This window comes from Lynx canadensis, chromosome B4 (genome assembly GCF_007474595.2).
Source record: "Lynx canadensis isolate LIC74 chromosome B4, mLynCan4.pri.v2, whole genome shotgun sequence".
In the NCBI taxonomy this organism is placed as follows: domain Eukaryota; kingdom Metazoa; phylum Chordata; class Mammalia; order Carnivora; family Felidae; genus Lynx; species Lynx canadensis.
Window position 1 is genome coordinate 37,280,182 of NC_044309.1, and position 16,242 is coordinate 37,296,423.

Here is a 16,242-nt window from a genome sequence, read left to right on the forward strand (position 1 = left end):
GTGGGTCATAGGGTAGTTCTATTTTTACTCTTTTGAGGAACCTCCACACTGTTTTCCAGAGCGGCTGCACCAGTTTGCATTCTCACTAACAGTGCTAGAGGATTCCTCTTTCTCCACATCCTTGCCAACGTCTGTTGTTTCCTGAGTTAATTTTAGCCACTCTGACTGGTGTGAGGTGGTATCTCATTGTGGTTTTGATTTGTATTTCCGTGATGATGAGCAATGTTGATCATCTTTTAATGTGTCTACCATCTGCATGTCTTCTTTGGAAAAGTGTCTATTCGTGTCTTCTGCCCATAGAAATGAAATGTTTTAGCAGCTTTAGATTTGGAATAAAGTGATGGTATTAAGTTTTATAAGCCACAATAGATAATTAGTTGTATTTTATGTGGCTTCTTTACAGATTGTAATAATTAAGATCTGCATATCTTCTTGCCATTGTTAATAAGTTGTATCAGAAATGTTTAAAAAGTAAATATTTATGAATTATGAAATGAAAGACTTGTAGATTGTTAATAGACAAAATAATTGCTAATCATAAGTTCAGTATAATTGTTTTCTTGGGAAAGATGGTTTCTTTAGAAGAGTATGGAAATATTACTTGATTCAGAGATAGTCTTATATTCTTTTTTTTTTTTTTTTTGATAGTCTTATATTCTTAAACTATGATTCCTATCGTTGTCTTCTGCCTGTCTTAAACTGGAGGTGATTTCTAAAAGGTTCTTAAAGGTCCATTTTTTAATTTTTTCTCCTTTATATCTTAGTTTTCAAATATAAACTAAAACCCTATTTAAATCACCCAAGTTTTTCAAACACTGTACAGGAGGATACAAGTGTGGGGGGGGGGGGAGAGGGAAAGAGAGAGAGAAAGGAGAGAAAGAGAAAAGAGAGAGAAAAGGAATGGGAGGAGTGTGTGTGTTTGTGTGTACAGGCATACGTGTTTCATCACACTTTATTGCACTCCACAACTGCATTTTTTTTTTTAAATACAAATTGAGGGCTTGTGGCAACCCTGTGTCAAGCAAGTCTCTTGGTGCCAGTTTTCCAATGGCATTTGTTCATGTCTCTATGTCACATGTTGGTAATTCTGGCAATATTTCAAACTTTTTCATTATATGTTACAGGGATCTATGATTAGTAATTAGGATTTGTTGAAAGTTCTGGTGATGGTTAGCATTTTTTAGCAAGAAAGTATTTTTTTTTTCATCTCCCCCAAGAAAGTATTTTTGAAGTAAAGTGTGTACATTGTTTTTTTTAGACATAATGCTGTTGCACACTAAATATATATTGTAATGGTGTAAACCTAACTTTCATATGCACTGGAAAACCAAAAAATTCACTTGACTCACTTTATTGTGGTATTCACATATTATGGTGGTCAGGAACTGAACCCACAATATCTCTAAGGAGTGCCTGTATAGTATAACTAGTATCACAATTTGGCTTAAAGCTTGATGGTTAAAGAAATTTTCAGTATTTATCTTAAAGAAGGAATCTGATGATTTATGAAAAGTGATCATTTCACGTAGGGAGAATAAAGTATATAATCTCAGGACTTCACTTTGAATTCTCTTTGGGTTAGACTGATTGTATGTATGTATGTATGTATGTATTTATTTTTACGTTATTTATTAAAAATTTTTTTTAATGTTTATTTTTGAGAGAGAAAGAGCGTGAGTGGGGGAGGGGCAGAGAGAGAGATGAAGAATCCAAAGCAGCCTCCAGGCTTTCTGAGCTGTCAGCACAGAGCTTAACGTGGGGCTTGAACTCATGAGCCCATGAACTCATGACCTGAGCTGAAGTTGGACATTTAACCAACTGAGCCACGCAGGCATCCCTAAGTTATTTATTTTGAGAGAGAGTGTGTGTGTGTGAGCAGGGGAGGGGCAGAGAGAGAGAGAGAGAGAGAGAGAGAGAGAGAGAGAGAGAGAATCCCAAGCAGGCTCCACACTGTCAACAGAGCCCGACCTGGGTCTTGATCCCACAAACCGTGAGATCATGACCTAGCTGAAATCAGGAGTTGGACACTTAACTAACTGAGCCACCCAGGTGCCCTAGACTGATTGTTTTTAAAATAATTTCTAGATGCTAAAATGTAAATCATCTTTTGCTTTGGTTCTTACAAAAAATTGAGTGAGTCCATGTGAATTGCTAAAGTAGTGCTTTTTTTCTCCGCTTTTCTTTTTCAAACTTCTAATAACATCTCTGCTTTTTGTTCTATGGAAACTTCTGTGCTGAATATGTCCACTGAACCCTTTATAATCTGAATGTCTTTTCTTTTTTCTTTAAAGGCAGTTTATGTTAGACTGGTCTAAAAGTTTGCTACCTTATTTAAATATCAAGGAACTTGTACTTCTGGTACATAATGAGTAGAAAGTCAATAGCTTAGGGTAGAGGCTTAGCATCTCAAATTATGGAAATTTTCTGTGGGAACACCTTTGAAATTCCTGCTGGGCCATAAAGATTTAATATTTAAATTACCTCTTATTTTCAAATGGAGTTGGTTATTCTGCCTTCTTTACAGTAAAAGAGAGGATCTGTAGGCTAAATAGTGGTTTTGTTCTGGAAAATGTTATAAGCAAGTAAGTTAATTTGAGAAACTTGTCGTTTTACAGTTACCCATTGGACGTCAGTGTGTCAATCATTACAGACGGTTAAGGCGCCATTGTGTCTTTTCACATGAAGAACTCATTTTCAAGATGGCAGCAGATCCAGAATGCTTAGACGTGGGCCTGGCTGCCATGGTGTGCAAAGAATTGACTCTCATGACTGAAGAAGAGACAAGATTAAGGGAGTCTGTTGTACAAATGGTGAGTTTGCTTGGCACATTCCCTGTATTCAATACTGCTCATGGAATATACTAAAAATGGAATGTGTAGAAAGAATCCATTTTCATCTTTGATTCCTTTAGAAGTTGAACACAAAAATCATAAGTTTAGAGAAGGTATGTTTTTATACTTGCCATTTTGCGTTCTTCAAATTGAAAAATTTTAGGAATCTTTATGTCATTTCTAGATTAAAAAAATAGAATCCTATCAGCTAGAATTTCTTAGGTATATATTTATTTCTTTAAATAAGAATCTTCGGGGCACCTGGGTGGCTCAGTCGGTTGGGCGTCCGACTTCGGCTCAGGTCATGACCTCGCGGTCCGTGAGTTCGAGCCCCGCATCGGGCTCTGGGCTGACAGCTCAGAGCCTGGAGCCTGGAGCCTGCTTTAGATTCTGTGTCTCCCTCTCTCTCTGACCCTCCTCTGCTCATGCTCTGTCTCTCTCTGTCTCAAAAATAAATAAATGTTAAAAAAAAAAAAATTAAAAAAAAAATAAATAAGAATCTTCTACATATAGTATTTCTTTAAATAAGAAAGTTCAAATCCTTTGAGGTTTGAAATTGAATAAAAGTTATGTTTCTGGTGATTCCAGCTGTCAGACTAAATTGATTTGTTTTTATTTCTTTCCTCTTTCTAAGCAACTTAATGAGTAGGAAGTACTGAATGACCAAGTGCTGGGATTTTTTTTTTCCTGGTTTGGAAGCCAGTTGAATTTTTGATGGAGTTTCCTTATAATGGAGGTGGCTGGGCAGAGGGTGACCAGATCCACCTCCCACCGCCACCCCCCTCCACCCCCAACAAGTGTTAGGATTTTGAATGCTTGTAGTAAATTAAATCTTTTGTTTTTTAGAATTTATTTATTTATTTTTGAGAGAGTGGGAGCAAGGGAGGGGTAGAGAGAGGGAAAGAGAATCCTAAGTAGGCTCTGTGCTGTCAGCACAGAGCCCAGCATGGGAGCTTAAACTCACAAACCATGAGATTGTGACCCGAGCTGAAATCAAGAGTCAAACGCTTAACTGCCTGAGCCACCCAGGCACCCCAAACCTTTTTTTAAAATTTAATTTAATTTTTTAGTTTATTTATTTATTTTGAGAGAGAGAGAGAGCAAATGGGGAAGGGGAAGAGAGAGAGAATCCCAAGCAGGCTCTGCACTGTTAGCACAGAGCCCAGTGCAGGCCTTGAACTCATGAACCATTAGATCATGACCTGAGCCAAAGTTAGACACTTAATTGACTGAGCCACCCAGGTGCTCCTAACTATTTTTTAAAAATTCAACTAACGTTTTAATTTGAAATTAAAAACAAATTACCACTGGGGCACCTGGGTGTCTAAGTTGGTGAGGCCTCCAACCCTTGTTTTCGACTCAGGTCATGATATCATGGTTTGTGGGATCAAACCCCTCACCTGGCTTTGCGCTGACAGGATTCTCTGTCTCTCTTTCTCTCTCTGCCCTTCCCTGTGCTCACATGCACACTGTCTCTCAAATAAACATTAAAAAACATTTTTTTTAAGTTAACCATTTATATTAGCACCCTCCAAGAATGAAATACTTAGGTTTCTTTTTTTTTTTTTAATGTTTATTTTTGAGAGAGAGACAGAGTGCGAGCAGGGGAGGGGTAGAGAGAGAGGGAGACACAGAACTTGAAGTGGGCTCCAGGCTTTGAGCTGTCAGCACAGAGCCTGACATGGTGCTTGAACTCATGAACCGCAAAATCGTGACTTGAGCCAAAGTCAGATGCTTAACTGACTGAGCCACCCAGGCGCCCCAGTTTCTTTCTTTTTTTTTTTTTGGAAGTTTATTTTGAGAGCAAGTGAGTACAAGTAGGGAGGGGCAGAGAGAGAGAATCCTAAGAGAGCTCCCAGTGGAGAGCTTGAAGCTGAGCTTGAATTCATGAAACAGGGAGATCATGACCTGAGCTGAAACCAACAGCCAAATACTTAACCAACTGAGCCACCCAGGTACCCCGAACATGTACAGGGAGGAAAACTACAAAACTCTGATGAACAAAATCAAAGAAGAGTTTAGTAAATGGAGAGATATTCCATGTTCATGGATAGGAAGACTCAGTGTTGTCAAGATGTCAGTTCTTCCCAACTTACCTATAAATCCAGTGAAATCCTTATCAAAATCCCAGCAAGTTATTTTATGGATATTGACAAATTGGTTCTAAAATTTATTTGGAGAGATAAAAGACTCATAATAGCCAAGTCAATATTGCAGAAGAACAAACTCAGAAGACTAACACTACCTGATTTCAAGACTTACTATAAATTGTACACCTGAAACTAAAGTACACTATGTGTCAACTATACTCATAAAAAATAAATAAAAATATTAAATACTTACTATAAAGCTAGAGTAGTAATAAAGACTATGTGGTATTTACAAAAGAACAGACAAATCAACCAGTGGAACATAACAGAGTACCCAGAAACAGACTCACATAAATACAGTCAACTCACCTTCCACAAAGAATGATTTCTTTCCCATTGCCTGGTGTCTATCTTTTGAAGTTTCACAGGTACTGTGTTTTTTACAAATTGAAGGTTTGTGGCAACCTTGCATTGATCAAATTTATTGGCCTCATTTTTCCAACAGCATTTGCTCACTTCATGTCTCTCTGTCACATTTGGTAATTCTCAAAATATTTCAAATTTTTTCATTTTATTTTATTTCATTTTTTCATTTTTAATTATGGTATAATTAATATACAATGTTATATTAGTTTTAGGTGTACAATATAGTGATTCAAAAATTCTATACATTAGTCAGGGCTCATCATAAACGTACTCTTCATCCCCTTCACCTATTTCACTGATCCCCCCCACCCACCTCCCCTCTGTAACCAACAGTTTATTCTCTATATTTAATAGAGTCTGGGGCATCTAGCTGGCACAGTGGATGACTTTTGAACTCAGGGTCATGAGTTTGATCCCCACATTGGGTGTAGAGCTTACTTAAAAAAAGAATGAAATTCCCTTAATAGAGTCTGAGGTTTTTTGTTTTTTGTGGTTTTTTTTTTTTTGTCTTTTTTTTCTTTGTTTTGTTTCTTCAGTTCCACATATGAATGAAATCAGATGGTATTTGTCTTTTTCTGACTGATTTATTTCACTAGCATATTCTCTAGATCCATCCATGTTGTTGCAAATGGCAGGTTTTTGTTCTTTTTAATGGCTGAATAATATTCCATTGTGTATATATACCACGTTTTTTTATCCATAATTTGGCTATTGTAAAGAATGCTGTAATAAACGTAGTGGTGCATATATCTTTTCAAATTAGTGTTTTCATATTCTTTGGGTAAATACCCAGTAGTGCAATTGCTGAATCATATGGTAATTCTAACTTTAATTTTTTGAGGAACCTCCATACTGTTTTCCACAGTGGCTGCACCAATTTGCATTCTTACCAATAGTGCATGAGGGTTTCTCTTTCTCTACATCCATGCCAACACTTGTTGTTTCTTATAGTTTTGATTTTAGCCATTCTGAGAGGCATGAGACTATATTGTGGTTTTGATTTGCATTTCTATGATAAAGAGTGATGTTGAGCATCTTTTCATGTGTCTGTTAGCGATCATGTATGTCTTTGGAGAGATGTCTGTTAATGTCTTTTGCCCATTTTTGTTGATTTTTGTTTTTGTATTTTAGAGAGAGTGCAAGTGGGGGAGAGGGACAGAGGGAGAGAGAAAATCTTAAACAGGCTTCCGTGCTCAGTGTGGAGCTTCACACAGGGCTTGATCCCACAACTATGGGATCATGACCTGAGCTCAGATCAAGAGTCAGATGCTGATCCACCCAGTCACCCCTTCTGCCCATATTTTAATTGGTCACGCTTTTTTAAATTGTTATTATTATATTCTTTATGGTCATTTTATGAGTGATCTTTGATGTTACAACTGTAATTGTTTTGGGGTGCCACAACCTGTGCCCTCATAATGGTGAACTTAATCGATAAATGTGAATGTTGAGCCTGCTCTACCAACTAGCTATTTCTCTGTTCCTCTTTATTCTTTGAGCTACAACAATACTGAAGTTAAGCCAAGTAATAGCCCTATTACAGCGGCCTTTTAAGTGCTCAAGTGGAAGGAAGAGTTACACATCTCTCACTTTGGATCAGAAGCTAGAAATTATTAAGCTAGTGAGGAAGGCATGTGGGAATCCTATGTAGGTCAAAAGCTAGGCTTCTTGTGCCAGCTAGCCAGGTTGTGAATGCAAAGGAAAAGTTCTTGAAGTAAATTAAGAGTGCTACTCTAGTGAACACATGAACAGTAAGAAAGCAAAATAGCCTTTTTTGAGGATACGGTGAAAGTTTTAGTGATCTGGATAGAAGATGGAACCAGCCACAACATTTCCTTATGCCAAGGCCTAATCCAGAGCAAGGCCCTAACTCCTAAGTTTTATGTATGCTGAGAGCTGTGAGGAAGCTGCAGAAGTTTGAAGCTAGCAGAGGTTGGTTCATGATGTTTGAGGAAAGAAATCATCTACACACCACAAAAATGGAAGGTGAAGCAGCAAGTGCTGATACAGAGCTGCAGCAAGTTAACCAGAAGATGTAGCCAAGGTCATCAGTGAAGGCGGCTACACTAAGTATAGATTTTCGGTGTAGACAAAACTGCCTTCTATTGGAAGGAGATGCCATCTAGGACTTTCATGGCTAGAGAGAAGTCAATGCCTGGATTCAAAGGGCAGGCTGACTCTCTTGTTAGGGGCTAATACAGCTGATGACATTAAGTTGAAGCCATTGCTCATTTACCAATCCTAAAATCTCAGGGTCCAGCTAGGGGCATCTGGCTGGCTCAGTCAGTTAAGCATCTGACTCTTGGTTTTCACCTATAGCTGGTGAGATTGAGCCCTGCATCGGGCTCCTGTGCAGACAATGTGGAGCCTGCCTGGGATTCTCTCTCTCCTTTCTCTGTCCCTCCCCTGCTCACACGCTCGCTCTCTCTCTCTTTCAAGAGAAATAAAATAAACATTAAAAAATAAATAAATCTTTAAGAATTGTGCTAAATCTACTCTGTGTTGTATAACTGGAACAACAAAATCCAGATGACAGCACATGTGTTTACAAACAGTTTACTGAAATTTTAAGCCCACTGTTGGACCTGCTGTGCAGAGAAAAAAAAAGATTCCTTTCAAAATATGACTGCTCATGGGCAATGTGCCTGGCCACCCGAAAACTGTGATGGAGATGTCCAACAAGATTGATGTTGTTTTCATGCTTGCTAACAGAACATCCATTCTGCAGCCTGTGGATCAAGGAGTAATTCAACTTTCAGGTCTTAATATTTAAGAAATAAATTTTGTAAGGCTACAGCTGCCATAAATAGTCTTCTGATAGATCTAAGCAGAATAAATTGAAAATCTTCTGGAAAAGATTCACCATTCTAGATACTATTAAGAACATCTGTGATACATGGAACAAGGTCCAAATATCAACATGAACAGAAGTTTGGAAGAAGTTGATTCCAGCTGTGGCAGGAGTGACTTTTAGGGCTTCAAGATCTCAGTGGAGAAGAAAGTGTAGACGTGTTGGAAAGAGCAAGAGAACTACAATCACAGAAGTGGAGCCTGAGGATGTGACTGAATTGCTGCAATCTTGTGATACGGCTTTAGCAGATGAGGAGTTGCTTCTGATGGATGAGCAAAGAAATTGTTTTCTGGAGATGGAATCTACTCCTGGTGAAGATGCTGTGAAGATTATTGAAATGACGACAAAGGATTTAGAATATTATGTAAACTTAGTGGATAAAGCAGTGGCAGTGTTTGAGAGGATGGACTCATATTTTGAAAGAAGTCCTAATTGTGAATAACATGCTGTCAAATAGCATCATATGCTAAGAGAAGTCACACGTGAAAGAGACAATTGATGTGACTCCATTGTTTTAAGGAATTGTAACAGCCACTCCAATCTTAAGCAACCACCACCCTGATCAGTTAACAGTCTGATGAACATCGAGGCAAGACCCTCCATCAGCAAAAAGATTATAACCTCCTGAAAGCTTAGATGATGTTGAGCATTTTTTAGCAGCAAAGGATTTTTTAATTAAGGTGTGTACATTGCTTTTTCAGACACAATACTATTGCACGCTTAATGGACTACAGTATGGTGTAAATATAACTTATATATATGCTGAGAAACCAGAAAATTTATTTGACTTGTTCTGTTGTGATAGTTGTTTTATTGCCATGGTCTGGAACCAAACCCACAGTATCTCTGAAGTGTGCTTATACATTGGTGGAGACTCATGAAGTAAGTTCTTGTGGTATGGTCCCATTTCAGGTTTAACCTGTGTCATTAATGGGGCATCATTTTTCCTTGTTCTGCAATAATTTGAATATCACAACTCTTGATCATCTTATCCTTTGATCAGATTTCTCTAAGGCTCTTTTCCTATGAACTTTTGAATAATTAGGAAAGATTCATTTTTGAATAATTAGGAATGATTAATTTTGGAAAGTATTTTGATGATGTGTCATTGTACCTCCCATGTTTATATCTTAAGTCAGAGATTTACCTGTAAGAAAAAAATTTAATAACTTGAAGGTCTTTGATGCTTGAGAGACTAGAAAGATTTGATGTAGTGACATGAATTGTATTTCAGGGTGTCCTGATGTCGGAAGAAGAGGTGTTTGAACTTGTTCCTGATGATGAGCGACAGTGTTCAGCGTGCAGAACCACATGTTTTCTCTCTGCTCTGACATGCTCCTGTAATCCTGAGCGGCTTGTGTGTCTCTACCATCCAGCTGATCTGTGCCCCTGCCCCATGCAGAAGAAGTGTCTTAGGTATCCATAAGTTTCTTGTAAAACTTGTTAATTCTTTGAAAACGAAGGGCATTGTTCTTTGTAATTTCCCTTCCCCATGTGTAGACTGGTGACTTTTCCTTGTCTCTCTGCCTCCCTGCTGTGGACCAGTCCTTTAAAGTTGGCTCTAAACTTGGCAACTGAAGTTATTTTTTTTTATCAGTTGATTTCATGTGTTCCCTGTCTCTCCCTGCATTAAACCTCTATGGACAACTTTGATTTTTTTAAGACCCCATTCACCTCATCATTGTATTAAACTGATTATGTTTAAAATTTATTTTCAAGTTATTTTTGGATTTTCAAGTTTTTATTTCTGTGTTTTGTTTGTTTCTCTTTGTTTTTAGATACCGCTATCCATTAGAGGACCTCCCTTCTCTGCTATACGGTGTGAAAGTCAGGGCACAATCTTATGACACTTGGGTCAGCCGTGTTACAGAAGCATTATCTGCCAACTTCAACCACAAGAAAGGTTAAGTATCCTCCTTTTGTATGCATACACTGAAATTACTGTCACATTGAAAGAGGCTTTGTGGGGCGCCTGGGTGGCTTGGTTGGTTAAGCGTCCGACTTCGGCTCAGGTCATGATCTCACGGTCCGTGAGTTCGAGCCCTACGTTGGGCTCTGTGCTGACAGCTCAGAGCCTGGAGCCTGTTTGGGATTCTGTGTCTCCCTCTGTCTCTGCTCCTCCCCTGTTCATGCTCTGTCTCTGTCTCAAAAATAAATAAACATTAAAAAAAAAAAAATTTAAAAAAAAAAAGAAAGAGGCCTTGTTTTGTTTTATGTGTTTTTCTATTAAGGAAAAATCTTAGGCTTCATTTAAGATTTGAGACTAATGGATTGGTTGACTGACTTAAGATTTAGTTTTCTATTTGAGAATCTTCTCTTACATCAAAAGTTAATATAAAATGGGACAGATGGCTAACTGGCAATAGATATGTATTTTGGGGAGCCATTGTGACCAGTGGACTAACACTGAAGGCTAATTAAGAACAAGGAATTGCAGGGGCAGCTGGGTGGTTCAGTCAGTTAAGTGTCTAGACATTGCTTGGGATTCTCTGTCTCTCCCTCTCTCTTTGCCCCTCCCCTGCTTGCGTGCATGCTCGCTCTCTCTCTCTCTCTGTCTCTCTCAAGATAAATAAAACATTAAAAAAAAAAAGAACGAGGAATTAACCTTACCTGAGAGAAATCATCCATAAGGATTAGGAATGAGCATCTGCTCATAAGCTTTTAATTGCATTGGTGAGATTTTCCCAGCTGCGATGATTCTTCTGATAGGTTGAGGACTAACTTGAGAGGGGTTGGTTAACATTTTTAAATGGCTTTTTATGTCTGTGGTTGTAGCATACGGTTTTATTCTTACAGATTTGATTGAATTACGAGTAATGCTGGAAGATGCTGAGGATAGGAAATACCCAGAGAATGATCTCTTTAGAAAGCTCAGGGATGCTGTAAAAGAAGCGGAGACCTGTGCCTCTGTGGCTCAGCTGCTTCTCAGCAAAAAGCAGAAGCACAGGTAAGACTATGAAGAAGAGTTGGGTTCCCCAGTGGTTTCTTGTGGGTTTTTTGGTCTTGTTTGTTTTTCTTTCAGAGTAGAAGCCAGAATTTTAACTGGCTCACAAGGCCCTCTATTTAATCTTTGATCTCTTGTGGCCATTTCCCTTTCTCCTCCAGTCATGTCCCAGTCTTAAACTCCTACTACTCTCCCTTCTTTCTTGCTTCACTCTGCAGTCTTCTTCCCCTTTCTGCTTTTCCTACACACTGGGCACGGTTCTCCTTAGGGCCTTCACAGGCCTTCCCTGCTATCCAGGTGGCTTGTCCCTCACTTCTTTCAGGTCTTTTTCAGATGACACATTCTTGAAGAAACTTGCTCTGACAACCTCTATAAAATTGCAACCTTTTTATTCTTTTTTCCTGTTTTGTTTTTCTCCTAGCCCAGTCACCTCCTGATATACTAATTCATTATCTCTTCTACTGTTTCCCAGGCCCACTAGAACATGTGTGAGACTGGGATGTTGGAGATTTTTTATTCTTTTTTTCATTGCTTTATTTCTTGTGCTTAGCACAATGCCTGACACATAAAAGGTGTGCAATAAATATTTGTAAATAAATAAATGATACTACATGCTGAAGGCAGGTGGCAGCAAAGAGTAACCTTGATGGATACAGGAGAGGCTGTTATTAAGGAGTGTAGAAGTATGCGCCCTTGATTGAATGTCATTTGTATGTGTTAAATTTTCTGTGGTATTGTTTTGTATTCATTCCAACACATTCCTGGTATCTGAACAGGTTCTTCTGTAGCACTACACATTGGGTTTTAAAATTACTTTGTATATTTTTTATTTATCATTTTATTAGAGAATCTTTCTTAAAGATGTTGGTCAGTGAATCTTCAGCTGTCATTGGGTCACTAACCCTCTCGGAGAATCTGGCAAAAGCTTAGAGACCCTTTTCTTAGAAAAATGCACACACACATACAGTTCTGAATATGTTTCAGAGGGTTTATTGTCTCCTAAGTTAAAGGTGCCCTTGTTCCACATTTTAAGCTTTTTGAGGTAGAAGATTTAGTTTTATTAATGAACATAATATTTTGATCTGAGGAATTGATTAACTGTTTGAAATGTTTAACACTTGTAAGAGTGGAGGAACTACAACTTGGAGTATTGAATCTTTGAGCCATTAACTAAAGAGGTAAATACCTGATTTGGAGGTGATCAGCATTACAGTGGAACCTCTCAAACACTCATATTCTGGGGTTGCTTGGGTTAGAATTCTAGAGAGACTAGAAGCCCCTTTGATATCAGATGACTATGAATTTTTCTTATGTCTCAATATTATTTCACATCAGGCAGAGCCCAGATAGTGGGAGGACTCGGACCAAACTGACAGTGGAAGAATTGAAGGCCTTTGTCCAACAACTTTTTAGTCTTCCATGTGTCATCAGCCAAGCTCGACAAGTAAAGGTGGAGTATTACGTTTCTTTTCTTGGGTAATAACCTTTGTAGTATGGGTTTCTGTTTTGGGCAGATAAAATACTGTGTCTAGACTAGTTTTTTGTTCTGTTTCTCTTACTGGTGACAGTAAGAATCCTTTGGTTTAGGGGCGCCTGGGTGGCTCAGTCAGTTAGGCATTCAACTCTTGATTTCTGCTCAGGTCATGATCTCACGGTCGATGGGTTTGAGCCCCACATCGGGCTCTGTGCTGACAGTTCAGACCCTGCTTGGGATTCTCTCTCTCCCTCTTTCTCTGCCCTCCCCTGCTTTCTCTCTCTCTCTCTCTCTCTCTCTCTCTCTCTCTCAAAATAAATAAATAAACTTAAAAAAAAAAAGAATTCCTTGGTTTAGTTCTTAGTCTTTAATACTCCCTTTAAGATTCTGGAACCAAGAGTAATTAGTTTAGAATTTTTTTCTGTTTTAATTTTAGATCAGAATCCCTATCTGGCATAGATAAAATTGAAATGCAAGAAAATCATTAAAAGAATCTAAATGTTTCAGTAAGTTATTAGTTCATGAGCTTTTAAAAATATGAGCTCTGAAATTACTAGAGTCCTGATGGTTTCTTGAATTTGTAAAATCTAAAAAGTATATATCAAATACATTAATTTGTGTAGTTAGTATTCCTTTGATAGTTCATGGTGGTGGTTTGTGATTTGGCCATGGGCAGGATATCTGAAATGGTTTTTATCAAGGTTATCAGCTTGTGAAATCTAGTATCAATTGTGGTTTTGCTTTATTCCTTGTTGTGGGAGCATTTTGATAGTTGACCACACTTTCCTATCTGAGAGACTTTCTTCTCTAAACATCTGTGACATCACACTCTCTGGTTTTCTAGGTTATTCACAGTTCCTTCTCTTTAGTCTTCTTTGCTGTTTGTTTTCTCCTTGGCTTGACTTCTAATTGTGGAGTATGTTCGGAGCCTCAGCCCTTTCTTTAGTCTAGGTCTTGACATCTTACTTGTTTAGTGACATTAAACAAATCTGATCTGATTCCCAGATCACCAGTTCTTAGTGCCTTTGTTCTTTTCTACAGGCTTGTACATCCAGTGGCATACTCTCCATATCCCTTTGGCAGACTGAAGTAATCTTAAAAGCCTTTTAATGAGTCAAAATCCTTGATTCTTTTATTTCCCTTATTACCCTACAACGAGTCTCTAAACAAGTGCTGTTTTTATCTTCAAAATGTATCCCAGAGTGAACCATTTATCATCATGACCATTGCTTAAACTGCTCTGAACCACTAGATTCTAGGCCTTAGGTTACTGGAATAGTCTCTTAACTCACCTCCTTTCTTCTTCTCTTGTCCTTGATAGTTGATTTTTTATTTGGTAGCCAGAATGATTGTGTAAAATATAAATCAAATCATATCATTTATTTGTGGTAAAATTCTCCAGTGCTTCCTCAAAGCCATTAGAATGAAATCTAAATTCATAATCTACAGGGCACTGTGTAATCTGACCTCTGCTTATTTTTAAACTACATTCTCCACTTTGCTTCTCATCACCCACTCATCCAGATGAGCAAGACAGCAAGCTCATTTCTCTTTAAGAGCTTTTGCAGTTATTACTTGCCCTGCCTGAACTGCTCTTCTTCCAGATCTTCTTATAGTTCCCACTTCTGTCTCCTTATTTTAGTTTCAGTTTATCTGTTTTCTGTGACCACCATTGCAATGTAGTATGCCCTCCTCCTCTGGTCATTCTCTATTGTGTTCTATTTTGTTCTCATAGCATTTAAAACTAACTGAAACATTTCATTCACGTATTCAGTGTATGGCTATTTAGATTAAAATGCGTTCCTTGAAGACAAAGGACTGTATGTTTTAATATTGTGCACTTAAAACAGTGGCTATATCTAAGTCTGCAGTCTTTAAATATTTTTTGAATTGGAGTGCCTCCGTGGCTCAGGGTTAAGTGTCCGACTTCGGCTCAGGTCATGATCTTGCGACTTGTGAGTTTGAGCCCCACATCAGGTTCTGTGCTGCCAGCTTCAGAGTCTGTGTCTCCCTCTCGCTCTGCCCCTCCCCCGCTCATGCTTGCGCTCTCTCTCTCTCTCTCTCTCTCTCTCTCTCTCTCTTTCAAGAATACACATTTAAAAAAAATTAAAAAATTTTTTTGAATGAGTCGTATTTTAAAAGGAAAAAGGTAAGTAATTACAGAAAAGCATATTTGTGATATTTACGTTTTTTACTATCGTATCTATTTGGTGCTATAATGGTGAGATTATTAGATAATCTAGAGTTTGTTAGTTTGCCTGAGCTATATTCCATACTCATTTTGTATCTTTTATTTTTTATTTCTTTAAAAAAAATTTGTTTTCCATTTATTGAGTTTTTGAGTGACAGTGAGACAAAATGAAAGTGGGGGAGGGGTAGAGAGAGAGGGAGACACAGGATCGGAAGCAGGCTCCAAGCTCTGAGCTGTCAGTGCAGAGCCTGACATGGGGCTTGAACCCACAGACCGTGAAATCATGACCTGAGCCGAAGTCGGACGCTCAACTGACTGAGCCACTCAGGCACCCCTCATTTTGTATCTTTTAAATTTGGTTGTGGTTTTTTTGTTTTTTTTTTTTTTTTACTTTTTCAGAATCTCCTGGATGATGTGGAAGAGTTTCATGAACGTGCTCAAGAGGCCATGATGGATGAAACCCCAGATTCTTCCAAACTCCAAATGTTGATAGACATGGGTTCTAGTCTCTATGTGGAGCTACCTGAATTAGCCCGACTAAAGCAAGAGCTACAGCAGGCTCGATGGTTGGATGAAGTAAGACTGACCCTGTCAGATCCACAGCAGGTCACTTTGGATGTCATGAAGAAACTGATAGACTCTGGGGTGGGGTTGGCACCCCACCATGCTGTGGAGAAGGCAATGGCTGAACTACAGGAGCTCCTTACAGTCTCTGAGCGGTGGGAAGAAAAGGCTAAGGTCTGCCTGCAGGCAAGGTGAACACATATATTGATGACTGTTGCCTCTTTAATAATGAAGTCAGAGTAGAACCAAAGGAGGAACATAAGGTTCTATTTCATTAAATATTTAATTAGATGTTTTGTGCCTTCCCTGATCAATCACTAAGTTATCGAATAGGTCTGCACATAAACAGTTTTCAAATATTGTGTGCACTCTAGTGCAGAGTACTTTGCTAGGTACTTTAGGTGATACAAAGTAGTATTTTGTTTAGAACTTTCCATTACCTATGCTGTATTTCAGAGCTAAGAAATGTAAAGCTCACCACCATATGTTACTGTTAACTGAGAGGTACAGAAAAACGCAACAGGAGTTTAGAGGAGAGGTCAGTGTTAGCTTGGGTACTCAGAAGAGAAGCTGGAGAGAAAAGAAAGAACTTAGGTAGAGACTTGAAGCATGAGTGCGATTGAAGCGGAAGGGAGGTAGGAGAAATGTCATAAGCTAAATTGTGTTTTGGTGACAAAAGTTAAATGGGCTTCCCTGGAGTAGAGGATTTATGCAGGAAAGTAGTGGGAAAGAGAAAGAAGGGGAAGAAAACATTAAGTTGCATTAGCATTGGCACCCCATTGGATTTGTGAGATTTCAGTAAAGCATTCATCATATTTGTGTATCAACAATTTCATAATTATGTAAGAACTAATGTCCTTTATTAAAGTAT

The 16,242-nt window shown here is 38.3% G+C and overlaps 1 protein-coding gene across 1 annotated transcript in view; it reads left to right on the forward strand.

Moving 5' to 3' along the window:
- KDM5A (lysine demethylase 5A) overlaps nucleotides 1-16,242 on the forward strand; it is a 95,286-nt gene that overhangs the window by 46,269 nt on the left and 32,775 nt on the right. Inside the window, exons 14-19 of the mRNA XM_030321427.2 lie at nucleotides 2,616-2,810; nucleotides 9,433-9,614; nucleotides 9,977-10,101; nucleotides 10,995-11,145; nucleotides 12,478-12,592; nucleotides 15,207-15,562. Coding sequence (XP_030177287.1) covers nucleotides 2,616-2,810; nucleotides 9,433-9,614; nucleotides 9,977-10,101; nucleotides 10,995-11,145; nucleotides 12,478-12,592; nucleotides 15,207-15,562 — 1,124 coding nt within the window. The remainder of the gene's footprint in view (nucleotides 1-2,615; nucleotides 2,811-9,432; nucleotides 9,615-9,976; nucleotides 10,102-10,994; nucleotides 11,146-12,477; nucleotides 12,593-15,206; nucleotides 15,563-16,242) is intronic.